The 13,488-nt window shown below is 42.9% G+C and overlaps 7 protein-coding genes across 7 annotated transcripts; 4 read left to right on the forward strand and 3 right to left on the reverse strand.

Moving 5' to 3' along the window:
* Nucleotides 1–74: 74 nt before the first annotated feature.
* Nucleotides 75–1,784, reverse strand: JEN1 (monocarboxylate/H+ symporter; the record flags this gene model as incomplete). The annotated part of the gene is made up of 1 exon (XM_003683003.1): nt 75–1,784. The coding sequence occupies one exon, from the start codon at nt 1,782–1,784 to the stop codon at nt 75–77; it is 1,710 nt and encodes a 569-aa protein (XP_003683051.1).
* A 694-nt stretch (nt 1,785–2,478) lies between these two features.
* SIT1 (siderophore transporter) lies at nt 2,479–4,284 on the reverse strand (the record flags this gene model as incomplete). The annotated part of the gene is made up of 1 exon (XM_003683004.1): nt 2,479–4,284. The coding sequence occupies one exon, from the start codon at nt 4,282–4,284 to the stop codon at nt 2,479–2,481; it is 1,806 nt and encodes a 601-aa protein (XP_003683052.1).
* Nucleotides 4,285–4,891: 607 nt separating this feature from the next.
* TDEL0G04750 (uncharacterized protein) lies at nt 4,892–5,815 on the forward strand (the record flags this gene model as incomplete). Its single annotated transcript, XM_003683005.1, has 1 exon — nt 4,892–5,815. One exon carries the CDS (start codon nt 4,892–4,894, stop codon nt 5,813–5,815), a length of 924 nt encoding a protein of 307 aa, XP_003683053.1.
* A 235-nt stretch (nt 5,816–6,050) lies between these two features.
* TDEL0G04760 (uncharacterized protein) lies at nt 6,051–7,628 on the reverse strand (the record flags this gene model as incomplete). Its single annotated transcript, XM_003683006.1, has 1 exon — nt 6,051–7,628. The coding sequence occupies one exon, from the start codon at nt 7,626–7,628 to the stop codon at nt 6,051–6,053; it is 1,578 nt and encodes a 525-aa protein (XP_003683054.1).
* Nucleotides 7,629–8,860: 1,232 nt separating this feature from the next.
* On the forward strand, nt 8,861–10,441 carry TDEL0G04770 (uncharacterized protein; the record flags this gene model as incomplete). The annotated part of the gene is made up of 1 exon (XM_003683007.1): nt 8,861–10,441. The coding sequence occupies one exon, from the start codon at nt 8,861–8,863 to the stop codon at nt 10,439–10,441; it is 1,581 nt and encodes a 526-aa protein (XP_003683055.1).
* Nucleotides 10,442–10,792: 351 nt separating this feature from the next.
* Nucleotides 10,793–11,713, forward strand: TDEL0G04780 (uncharacterized protein; the record flags this gene model as incomplete). The annotated part of the gene is made up of 1 exon (XM_003683008.1): nt 10,793–11,713. The coding sequence occupies one exon, from the start codon at nt 10,793–10,795 to the stop codon at nt 11,711–11,713; it is 921 nt and encodes a 306-aa protein (XP_003683056.1).
* Nucleotides 11,714–12,223: 510 nt separating this feature from the next.
* Nucleotides 12,224–13,483, forward strand: ADH4 (alcohol dehydrogenase ADH4; the record flags this gene model as incomplete). The annotated part of the gene is made up of 1 exon (XM_003683009.1): nt 12,224–13,483. One exon carries the CDS (start codon nt 12,224–12,226, stop codon nt 13,481–13,483), a length of 1,260 nt encoding a protein of 419 aa, XP_003683057.1.
* Between the last annotated feature and the right edge of the window lie 5 nt (nt 13,484–13,488).

Raw genomic sequence — 13,488 nt, forward strand, 5'->3', positions numbered from 1 at the left:
TAGTATAAAGATCATATATTGGAATATATTTAAAGGATTGGAATTTATGCAATGCTGAAATGATAGAATATTAATCAGGCTATTTCGACTTGTTCGTCAGAGGCCTTTGATCTGTTGGATTCTGAAAAGTTCATTGGTGCACTCTTCAATTCCTGAGTAACGTACTCACTGACAGAGACACCATCGGACTCCAAGTCATCCACTTGATCGATGTATTTTTTCATGGTTGGGGAAGATAAATCATGGTGGAATTTCTCATGACCGACAAAGACACAGACTAAAGTGAAGATGAAGACTGAACCAGTAAGAATAGCCATAACTTTTGCGTAATCATTCTTAGTGACTTCACCAGCGGCGTTTCTAGCTAGAGGGTACCTTTCGGCCAGCTGGGTCTCTATCGTAGCCGAAGCAGCCGATGCCAAGTTACCTAATTGGTAAGCCAAACCAGAGACCAAAGCTCTTGCGTCTGCTGGAGCCAATTCGGCCATGTGAATGGGTAAAATCCCCCAGACACCAAAGACACAGAAGTAACACATGAATCCAGCTCCCAAGATGGCCTCTTTCGTACGTAGCATGAATGCTGGGTAGATGAAGCAACCTCCCATGGTACAGGCGATGATAAGCCCCAATCTTCTACCGGTAATTTCCATGAGCTGACCGAAGATCATACCACCACAGATAGCCCCCAAGTTAGTAACAACGACGATCACAGTAACCGCGTCCTCAGATAATCCCAATTGGGAACGCAACATTGTTGGCAGTAGATCCTGAGAAGCGTGTGTCAAGTAGTTTGGTCCAACAAGCAGTAGCACTAGGTAAACGAAATGAACCCAATGTCTTCTAACGGTAGATTTAATATTGACCCATTTTTGCTTGAAAGATAATTTGGGTAAAGGCTGACCTCCATTAGCTTCAATCGCATCCTTCGCAATAAGCTTACGTGCCTTCAACACCTTTGTGAAATAATTTGTCTCTGGCCATAGTAATCTCCATGCCGCAAGCGAAAGTGGTAACCACATACTAAACCAGAACTGGATCTTCCACGAGTTTGAACCGCCGACGCTGGAGAAAGCCCTGTTGAAGATAATTGCAAAGATGAACCCCATCGCGTATGCAGAGAAGAACAACCCCGACAAGAACGAACGGGCCTTGACTGGTGCATCCTCGATAGCAGTCGCAGATGCACATGCATAGATACCACCCATAGAGATACCAGTCAACCACCGTACTCCCAGAAACTTGCTATAAGTATCGCAGAAAGGTGTACACAATTGAGCCACAGCAAAAATCAACAAACAGGTAATAAAAGGCCATTTTCTCGAATAACGATCGGTCCAGGTACCAAAGATTATCGCACCTGCAGACCTAACGAATAAAACAAGCGACAAACCCCAAGTAATATCATGTGTAGTCTTACCGTAAAGCTTACTGAGCGAACCAGCACTCACAGAAACACAGAAAAAGGCCCATGCAGCACAGAGCCACGCCAGATATCCCATAAAAAAATAATTCCAATTCTGTAGAGTCATCTTACGCAATTCTGGAATAGGATTCAAATTTTCCGCACTAACCTTATGAATATGCAACAACGAAGTGAAACGAGTCACCGCGTATTCACGCACACTCACTTTAAAATCTCCATCATCAGTATCATCATGGTCCCTATATTCGACTTCTTCATCTCTGCTATAAATTTGCTCGAGAGCAGCATCGTCGAGAGCGTCCTGAGCTCTCTCGGCTGGAAGCGAAGGGTTATGGTATAATTTTAGAGGTGCAACAGGCATTGATTAATGGTCAATCTGATCCAGAAGATACAATTCGACATCCATGCCATCATACAGGGCCTTTTTATAAGTTCTGTATGGCGGGGTCCAGGATCTACAAGTGGATGACGGGAAACCGGTGCCCTTCACAGGAATCGAACGGCCGCTGCCCCGGACTATCGGTCCCACGCTTCCATCCCACTCCCCCACACGGCCTCTGGGCGTGGGGCCGGAGGTCACGTGCATGTTTCCAACAGCAATAACCATTTAATAAGAGCTTAATTGGCCCTGTTCGCAGCCTTGCAAGGCTAAAACGCGTCAGCAATGCACTGGCCCTGCTCTAGCAACTTATCCTTTAGGTTCAACAAAGTATAGATCTCCTCATTTTAAAGAACATCCCACTTCGAGTCGAGTTGGAGTTCATTCGCTTCACCGGTTCACCAACGATCCGCTTTTCTTGCCACACTATCTTACTCCAACGTACTATTTCATTCTCTAGTCTCCAATTACTTTGTTTACTGTTATGTCTGTCTTGTTGTTGTAAGTTCTTTGTTTAAAGGAGGAGAGATACAAGAACTTGATCTAACTGATAGTGGAGGACAGTCACGTGATGGGCCTGCTTTACTTAAACTATGCTTCTGATGCTATGAATAGTGGCCTTTTCCATAATTTGACCCCATAAATATCAAATTTGATTCTATTTAGTACTTAGTACTTAGTCCTCATGTTTTCTAGCGAAACGAAAGTATTTGCCCCAGAACTTCCCGGACTCTTCATCTTCGGCCAAGTTCTTCTCATCGAGATCTTCCAATGCTATCACATCGCCCAATCTGTGGTCTCTGAGTAAGAAAGCAGAGAATAGTAATGGCGCGCAGAAGCATAGCCCGACTATACATAAGACCTTTTGTGTGTATCTGTAAGCGAGGACAACCGCTTGTCTCTCGATGGTTTCCCATGTATAAGTGAGAATAAATGTCAATGGCTCCAAATAAGCTTGCTGTGTAAGAGTTGCGTCGTTCAATCTCTTGCCGATCTCTTTTGGTAGCACATTGGTCCAGATAGCACCGGAAACTGCAGCACCAACGGCGGAACCGATGTTATAAGTGGCCAAGTAGAGAGAAGTGATGACGGCTAAGTTCTCGTGGTGTTTCGTCGAGGCTTGGATTGACGCTTGTGTTGTGTATGTGAAAAAACCTGCTCCAAAACCCATTAGACATAGGGAACCAATGATACCGGAATGTGAAGACGAGTCACCACGGAAGTGGACCAGCAGTCCAAAAGAAATGAACCAGCAGACGATACCGAAAAGAATGAACTTTTTGGTTCTTCTCACTTTCACAATAACCAAACCGAGAAGGGTACCAGTGATCACAGAAACAAACGAGTACAGACTGGTAATTCTTTGAGCGGAGGAGTTAGATTCATTGACAGCAACTCTTAGCACGGTGAACATGTAGTCACCTTGCATGTACCAGATGAAGTTGATGTGAAATGCAATGATTAGAGCAGAAAAGATACCACGATCCTTGATCAATTTCCATGGTGTCAATGGGTGTCTGGCATACTTGGATTCCCAAATCATGTAGAGAGGCAAGGCCACAACCCATCCGATAACTTCAGGAACGATGATTCCAGCGGTCTTCCACTTTTCGTTCAAACCACCGCCCAGCGTGAATGGAATCAAGATACAACCAAAAGTAACACAGATCAAGATCAATCCGGGGAAATCCAGTCTCCAGAAGAAAACCTCGACAATGTACTCGTACCACGACATTGTCTTAAAAAGTTTAAACTCACTTCTCAATTGGTCTTTAGCGTTCTTGTGTGCCAAGTATCTCATGTGCAGCATGCAAAATCCTAATGGGATGCACGAAAGTGGCAAGATGAAAGCCCACATACCAATACCCCATTTCCAGTTGGTCCCGATGGCAGTAAGGACATTACCACTAATCCAGGTATTGATAATGAACGGTAAAGCAGGCACGAATGATGCCAACAGTCTCCAGTTCAAATTCGAGAAATCCATAGCGATAACTTCCATCATCAACATAAGACCAGTAATACCAAGTCTATAGAAACAAGCACCTGCAGCAAAACGAGAAACATTCGTGGCTTGACTCTCAATAATCGTACCCATCACATAGAATATAACTGCAACGATCAGCACTGTGAATCTACCAAAGATATCAGCAGCACGAGCGAAACACACCTGACCTGGAGCGGCAATCACTGCAATAATACAGTTCACAGTTGCAAGCAAAGAGTGTTGAGAGTAAGAATTTGTTGCATAAGTTTGCAAAGTATAACGGATGTTCTGGTCCAACCCATAAGCATATGATATCAAAAAGATCGAGAAGAATAACATAAGACGGTAGCCAATATGATCGTATTGCGCTGTAAAAACCTCGATATTATGCACACCGGCATCCTTTTCTTCACCAGCATCCTCATGCGTGTGAGAGCTGAGCTCACTGTTCGCAGTTTCGAACTTTGTCTGTTCCTTACCGTTTACCACAGACATTGCGTTGTTCCGTAGTCATAAAATTCCCCAAAATTCTACCATCAATACTAGTACTTTTTATAGTTTTTTAGAGCTCTTTTCCAAGCATAGATGTCATTCCAGTGGGGTGCAATTAGCCTTCAAAGCATAAAATAACGCTCCGCTACGGCGACAGAAATTACTGTCACTTCTTTGCCAATTAGGCGAAATATTGAAAATTTTTGACAAAAAATGATGAAAGTGCACCTACATTCCAGGAATCGGCAAGCGACAATCCGCTAACTTTGAAGATAAACTTCGTGGATCTCTCAGTAATGCTAAGGCCAAATGAATTGCAGGAGCCGTGCTGCCGAGGCGAGACCCTGCTGTAGCGCGTACTTCTTTTTTTACTGTTCTTTTCTAATAGGTAGATTAGGTTTATGAGATGTTCGAGGGGGGCAGGTGTTCGTTTCTTAAACGTGTAAATCTTGGCTGTATTGTTCTAACTGTGCCTTCATAGGCAGAAAGGAGTGCCAATTGATACTGCGCCAACCACGTCATGGCGCGGCGAAGCCATCGGGAGCCTTGAGTATAAGATGCTCGACCGAGTAGTTCATTGAGTCGAATCGGTTAGGAGCCTAAGTAAGGTATGGTAAATCCTTTCAAGACTCCTTTCCAGAATGAGGATCAATTCGCCGTCGACTGTCAGAATAATGGGTCACTTGAGCCGCAATTCCAGATCAATAGACGGCGTAATATGCCGATAGTGAAGGCATTTGGACAAATAGGGTACTATCTGTTTCCAAGTGAAAATTCGTATGACCAATTCAAAGTCAAAGGTGGTGATTTTGAACATCTGAGTGCTGAGGGTATGGGGGTTCCACTTTTGCAGTTTGTTCTTCGATTACCGTCCCTTGGTATGGTCGTTGGTAATTCACCAACATTTGTGATCTTCAAGTTCCTATTGTTAAGTACCAACAGTCCTCCTCCGGCTGTGCAACATGAAGTTGTAGCTGCAAATGGTCAGTTTTGCGTATATAAAGTGCCGTTTTGTGAGATTTATCGGTACAAGTCATTTAAGGAGACCGAGTACAGACTAGTGTTTCCATTTGGAAACGGTCTGGGCCATAATTGTATCATGAAGCGTTCATTCGCCAATCGGGACCTATATACGCATGTTGGGGACTCAAATTTACGCTGGTACGTTCCAGCCTCTATTCTATACAATAGAGATCACTATAAGCTTCAGATCTTGGATGATTGTGTTCCAAGTATTCTAGACGATCCTGAACTTAAAAAGAAGAAGAAAGCATTGAAGAAGGGAAGGAAACCCAATAATATTACCATTGCTCACTACACTAGAACATTTAGGGATGCTTTACCACATAAGTACGCCAAACGTGCGAATTTGTACGTTGGAGAAAGGGCAGATGTGACCTCGTATGGAATAGAGAACGTTCCATGGACCACGCAACTCCTTGCATGTCAGGGGCTCTTGATTCAGTACGTTGAGCACATGAGAAGGAAGGAGAGGTCGAATAGTGGCAGTGGTGGCGGCGGGGTCGGTAGTTGAAGTTACCGTCCTTCTCGAAACATCTTCGGTTGTTATTTATTTTCACTCACAATTTGATTTAATAATTCATCTAATATAAATTAATAGTAACTGCTTTAATGCGTCAGTAAAAAATAAAAGCTAATCGAGGTATGTATCTATACTTCAAAAGAACAAGCACTACATGTGCGAAAAGGTATCAAAAATTTGTCGTAAATCGTACATCATCAATCGTGAAGACTTCCAAAATGACCGTTCAAACGTCCAAGACGCTGATCGTGAAGTTGTCGAGTTTGAATCCACCATCGATACTAGTATCGACGGACCACCAGGTTAGTTGGTTTCCTGGGGTAGTGAAAAATAGATTGGTGCTAACAACTGAACCATCATTGAAATACAATTCTGCAATATTTTGATCAACAATACCATGAACCTTGTAAGTGTTGGTACCGTTGCTTGAAGTCGAGTATGGCTCCAAATAGACAGATAGTTTTTCGTTGAAAAATGGGTTAGCGTAGACGAAAGGCTCCTCAGTGTTACCTCTATTGAAGAAGAATGATTGCGCATTAGCTTCGTAGCCAAAAGTCAAGAACTCATCGTAATCATCGGTGGCCAAACTTAAAACAAATCCATTCAATTCGGTAATGTTGAATGCGATTTCGTTAACAGACCACTCTATTTCAAATTCGATGGCTGTAGCACTGATGTTGCTAGGGAAATTTCCCGACAATTCATTGTCAATCAACAGAAGTTCATCCTCGAAGGAAAAGGTGGCATTTTGGGCCTCCACTGGGTTGGCGTTCAAGACCGGCTCACTATTCAAGTTCAATTGGACCGACTCAGGGTTTGGCGAATATTCTCTCAAGGTGAAGTTTCTGGCCAAAGACATCGAAGATCTCCACTCATAGGTAGGAACATTTTGAGCATATTGCCAGTTAGAAGCCCATGCGATACCCAAAACTTCATCAGCGTTTGGAGAATTGTAGAAGGTTTGGACGGCGTAATAGTCCTTACCTAGATCCAAGAATCTAGCTTGGGTCGTAAATGGCTCGAAGTGGGTACCATTGAAATCACCAATGAAATACTGAGTAGCAGAACCACCTAGTGGGCCACCAGGATAGATAGACAAGAACATAACCCAAGCTTCGTTGTTCACAGTCGATGTGTTTGTGGCATTGAAATAAGTGCTGTTGTAAGAAGTGGTGTTTGGATAAGTCAAGTTGGAGACAGTCAAACCACCTTGTTCCGTTTGGACGACTGGAACCTTAACCAACCCGGGACACTCATATTGGAATCCCAAATACCCTGCATTACCAAAGGCAGATTCATATGTCCAATCAACCAAGTCATCGGAAGAATAAATTGCAATCTCGTATTTTTGAGACATAGCAACAATCATAATCCATTTCTTAGTCTCCTCGTGCCAGATAACCTTAGGATCTCTAAACTGAGTTGAGTTCAGATCTAGCACAGGGTTGTTCTCATACTCGATGAAAGTGTCACCACCATCAACAGAGTAACTAACGTATTGGGATTGCTTGTCAGGTGCGTTATGAGTCCAGATTGCCACAACTCTTTGTCTTGGGTCAGTAGTATCATTGAAAAATCCAGAAGTGTTGTCGACATCAACCACAGCACTACCAGAGAATGCCGCCGAGTCATTGGTTTTTGGTCCTAAGGCAATACCTCTTTCTTCCCAAGTAGTCAAATCATCAGAGACTGCATGACCCCAATACAATGGTGAACCCCAAATATTGTCTTCTGGGTTGTACTGGAAGTACATGTGGTAAAGTTCCTCCTTCGCATCGTACCACAACCCATTTGGATCGTTCATCCAACCCTTTTGAGGCGTAAAGTGCACCAAAGGACGGTTTTCGGTTAGTGTGAAATTAGAATAACTCACATCATCAGAGTCATCATTATCGAAATCTTTTCCAATATAAGTTGCACCGGCCAACTAAACGCTGCAGCAAGGTAGCACAAACTAGAGAAAATCATATTTTGATTGCTGCTGATATAAAATATTTTTAGCAATTGAAAAAAAATATCAGAATCTAATGAAGAGCCAGAGTAGATCTCCCCATACTTTATATTAATTCCCCCAGATTTCAACAGCCACCACTTCGCCTTTTCTCGAGTAGATCCCAACTCTCCAAAAAACGGGGAATATTACAGAACTACGTGGCAATTGCCCCAGCCTAGACTGCTCGTAATTCCAGTACTGACATGTATGGTCGTAAACGACAATTGCTCAATATCCAACCATTTACTGTGGAGGACTTGACGGAAAAACCTCGCTAAATCTTCGGAAAAATCAGACCATAGCGGTTTTTCCTTGTCCCCGCAAATTCGGCAAAAAGGTGATGACGGAAAAACCCCACTTTAAGCCCCCAATTACGTGTCTTGGCTTTGAGCATGGCCTGTTTGGGTAACTTGGTGGCCAAATAGAACATGATGTGCCTGTGGTTGCCCAATTTGGGCATGCCGTAGATCACTCTTGGTGATATATCCGATGAAGATGGATGGCCTGAATAGAGGATCCTTGGGTCAATGTGCTCAATTGTGAGGTTGTCGCAGTTATGTTGGCGACTAAAGTGTTGTAAGGTGGGTCGAAAATTCTGAAAAGAAATTTGGCTTTGGGGTGTCATTCCGTCTAAGTGAGTCACATAGAACCATGAAGATTGTTACTGTAAGGGATTATCAGTCCGAATGGAGAAAAGCTTCAATCGTTCAGTAAATTATCAACTTCTATTTCCCCCAAGTCTTTGCATGCTAGGGTTTGGACGAAAAAATAGCTGTATTCACTTTCATGAAAAATTTTCAAGATTCTAGTAGTTCTGGTTCGAATGGCTCTGATGTTATATGAAGACCATTGCCTATAACCTTTATGGTTCTATGAAAATTTTATCTTGGCCGTTTGTCTTGGCGGTACCTTACAGGTTAAAATATAGAAGCTGAAGAAGCTTGTGGTATGGAAAATTCAATGAGGACCCTTCAAATGAATCAAGTATAAAAAGATGCCCTCTGTGTTAATGGCATCCAATTTGGTTCGAGAAGACCAGCGCGATGACAATGACTCAAAGACAGCCAATTCCTGTTACAATTCTTTCTGGTTTTCTGGGTTCTGGTAAGACCACTCTCTTGGAGAGAATTCTCACTGAGAACCATGGATTGAAAATTGCTGTTATCATAAATGATATGTCGCAAGTGAACGTGGATGCGGCACTGGTCCAGCAGCATAAAGTTTCCAATCAAGAAGAAAAACTGATTCAATTACAAAACGGATGCATTTGTTGTACTCTAAGAGGAGATTTGCTTGAAGAATTGCTAGGTTTATCCGAACAGGGTGCTTTTGATTATATCGTTATCGAATCTACCGGTATTGCCGAGCCTATGCAAGTAGCAGAGACCTTCTCGACTGATTTCTCACAGGCTTTACTAGATACCCCAGGTGGTATACCAGAGAATGAAGAATTGTTACTGAAACGGGTGGTCGAACTCGGTGGTTTGGAGAAAGTCGCCAAGATCGATACTTGTGTCACTGTCGTGGACGCAGCAAATTTCCTATCAAACATCGAGACAACTGAATTTCTAGCTCAAAGATTTGGTGAGAGTGGTCAGAATGAGTCGGAACGTACAGTGACCAATCTAATGGTAGACCAGATCGAATTCGCGGATGTTATCATCATTAACAAGGTCTCTAGAGTCAAGAAGAATGATCTGTTGAAGATCGGAAAGATGATTAGCAGCTTGAACCCGGTAGCTAAGATTCTACGTTCAGACTATTGTAAAGTACCAATTAAAGAAATTATCAATACCGGTTTGTATGATTTCGAAAAAGCTTCCTCATCGGCGGGCTGGTTGCAAAGTATCCACGAAATGACCTTGAGAGAAGGTTTTGGTGATAAGACTAAAAGTGTCCTGACGCCAAAACCCGAGACTGAAGAGTATGGTGTCAACAGTTTTGTTTACAACTCAAGAAGACCTTTTCATCCAGAAAGGTTGTATTATTTATTAAAGGACAAGTTCTTTATCATTGAAGAAACTCCAACGGCAGAAGAAGAGACCGACAACGAAGAAGGTGAACAAGAAGATGAAGAAGAGACTGCTAACGAAAAAGATGAACAAGGAGATGAAGAAGAGGACCAAGACGGAGAAGAAGATGAAGTTAGCGAGGAAGAATTGTTAAAGAACAAGAAAAGTTCACCTTTTGGACCGTTGCTTAGATCGAAGGGGTTCTTCTGGTTAGCCACAAGACACATAATGAGGGGTGAATGGTCATCTGCTGGTCTCATGTTGACTTTGAAAGGTGGTATCCCATGGTTTGATGTCAGTGGCCTCGAAGGTATCCCAGAAGATACCGCAGAGATTATTCGCCAGGAATTTGAAGAACCTCATGGTGATAGACGTAACGAAATTGTTTTCATTGGTCTTGGCATTGATAAAGAAGCACTCGCGAAAACCTTGGATAGTTGTCTGCTGACTGATAAGGAATACGAGAAATTCATGAAAATTATCAGCCAAGAGAAAAACCTCCTGAAGGTCGAAAGAAAGCTCGCAAATACCTTCGATGACGGCTTCGAAGACTGGATTTTGATCGACGACGACGACGTAGAAGAAGAGGAAGAAGAGGAAGAAGAAGAATAGTTGGCCGTATAAGGACAATCAGATATTTATTATATAAACTTGTTTATATTTCAAGATCGCATATGCAAGAAATGCCTTATCAAGAGCCGGCTAGGCTATCAACAGACACGCTCCGCTAAATTGATCGGCTAATGCTGTATCTTCTTATACCAACTGCCATTTAAAGCACTATCTATCGTCGCACTTCGAAAACCGATGCAGACGGTTTTCTGTTACCGATGTTGAAGATTTTTTCAAGATGCTCTGCGATGAGATGAACAAATACATAAATGAGGCCCGATTTTGGACTACATTTCGATCTAGAAATGCTGATCAACTTCTTGAATAACCAAGAGAGGGCATAAGTTGGCGATGTCGGAAGATTTCACCACACCGCAAGTGGTTGACGACATTGAGGACAAGAGGGCTCATAGTTTTAGAAGAACTGCAAAGGATATTTTGGCCGGGACCATCAGTGGTGTGGCTCAAGTTCTTGTTGGACAGCCATTCGATATAACCAAAGTGCGGTTGCAAACTTCCCAGGGAGATTCTACAGCTTATCAAGTAATCAAGAACCTTATCAAGGACGAAGGTCTATTTGCATTCTACAAAGGTACCTGGGCACCATTGTTGGGGATTGGCGCATGTGTCTCTTGTCAGTTTGGCTGTAATGAGGCGATGAAAAAATACTTCCACGTACGCAACGGTAATAATCCAAACCAAGGTCTCTCACTTCCTCAGTACTACGCATGCGGTGCAGTCAGTGGTGCTGCCAACGCCTTTTTGGCGACCCCGATCGAGCATGTAAGAATCAGAATGCAAATACAAACCAAATCGTTGAACGCAGGCGAATTTAGCGGATCTTTTGACTGTTTCAAAAAACTGCTCAAGCGAGGCGTTCTTATGAGAGGACTTACAGCCACCATGTTGAGAACTTCCCATGGTTTTGGTATTTATTTCCTCACATACGAAGCTTTGACCAACAGACAAATCAGCAAGGGCATCAAAAGAGAGGATATTCCAACCTGGAAAGTGTGCGGCTTTGGTGCCATCTCTGGTGCCTTCTTTTGGGCAATGACGTACCCATTCGATGTGATCAAGTCAGTAATGCAAGCCGATAAGCTACACTTACCAGTTCATGGCACCAACGTCGTACAAGTCGCCAAAGCCATTTACAGAACTCGAGGAGCGTCAGCCTTTTTAAAGGGTTTTGCACCTACTATGTTCAGATCTTTGCCAGTTAATGGTGCCACATTCGCAACTTTTGAAATGGCCATGCGTGTTCTAGCTTAAGCGGAACGAAAACATACACAACTTTGATAGATAGTGATGACCAAGGAAGGTCATCAGCATAGACATTAGATATTCAGTAATTAGCAGAATAAATGGCAAGAGTCAGGATACTTTCATGACTATTTTTTCATTAATTTTTTTTACGCTGGGATTAATGAAGAATTATGCACTGATATCTTTTCGAGACGGTATAAACGATCGTGGCTAAGGCGACAGATAGTGAGCGCTAATCTTGCAGGAAGAGGGGCTGCCACTACTTGAACTCAAGATCGCCGCTAGGATGGCTATGAGGGGTGTAGTTCAAGTCATGAATAATTGATATAGTTCGATTCAATAGTCATGCTTGTTGCAAAAATCTGAAAATTTTTGCGATATAAAGTTATCAAAAGAGAGTCCATAATGTAACCCATGGTCTTCAAAGATCACATCATTGACAAACATATCACCATTTTCTGATTTTTGTCAATCTGATATACCCTAGTGGTTATTTCAAAGAACACTTGAAAGGTTATGAGAACTACATTGGTAAACCGTTTGGTATATAAGCGCCCTCTGCTGAGCAATGGGGTGTTTGCATCATTGAAGAGAAGCACACTACAAAGCAATACTTTTAAGAGAATGTCTTCTTCTGTCACAGGTTTTTACATCCCACCAGTATCTTACTTCGGTGAAGGTGCCCTAGAACAATCGATCGAACATCTAAAGAAAAAGGAGTTCAGCAAGGTTCTGATTGTTACAGATCCTGGTATCGCCAAGATTGGTCTATCCGCTAAGGTTGCCGACCTCTTGAAGAAAGCTGGTGTGGAAGTTAGCATCTATGATAAGACTCAGCCAAACCCTAATATCCAAAATGTGGTCGATGGTTTGAAGATTCTAAAGGAAAACGACGCCAAAGCCGTTATTTCTCTAGGTGGTGGTTCTGCACACGATAACGCTAAGGCTATTGCTTTGTTGGCAACCAACGGTGGTCAGATTGGTGATTATGAAGGTGTCGACAGATCCAAGAACCAATGTCTGCCCTTGTTTGCCATCAACACTACAGCCGGTACCGCATCTGAAATGACCAGATTCACCATTATTTCTAACGAGGAAAAAAAGATCAAGATGGCTATTATCGACAACAATGTGACCCCAAGTGTGGCCATCAACGACCCAACTTTGATGTACGGTTTACCACCAGCTCTTACAGCTGCTACTGGTATGGATGCCTTGACCCATTGTTTCGAAGCCTACGTGTCCACCGCTGCAAACCCTATTACTGATGCTTGTGCATTGAAGGGTATTGACTTGATCAGAGAGAGCTTATGCGAAGTCTACAAGAATGGTCAAGACAAGAAGGCAAGGACCGACATGTGCTACGCCGAATACTTGGCCGGTATGGCTTTCAACAATGCCTCCCTAGGTTATGTTCACGCACTTGCCCACCAACTTGGAGGTTTCTATCATTTGCCACATGGTGTATGTAACGCTGTTCTACTACCTCATGTTCAAAAGTTCAACACGGCCGACAAAGTCGCTGCCAAGAGACTGGGCGAAATCGCACTACACTTGGGCCAATCCGCAGGTACAGCCGAATCTGCAGTGCAAGCTCTACACGAGCTGAACAAACAATTGAACATTCCAAGAAACTTGAAAGAGCTTGGTGTTAAGCAAGAGGATTTTGACATTTTGGCCGATAACGCCATGAACGACGCCTGTCACTTGACCAACCCTGTCCAATTCACCAAGGATGAAGTCAAGCAGATTTTGCAAGAGGCTTACGACTGCTAATCAAA

Source organism: Torulaspora delbrueckii, chromosome 7 (genome assembly GCF_000243375.1).
Source record: "Torulaspora delbrueckii CBS 1146 chromosome 7, complete genome".
In the NCBI taxonomy this organism is placed as follows: domain Eukaryota; kingdom Fungi; phylum Ascomycota; class Saccharomycetes; order Saccharomycetales; family Saccharomycetaceae; genus Torulaspora; species Torulaspora delbrueckii.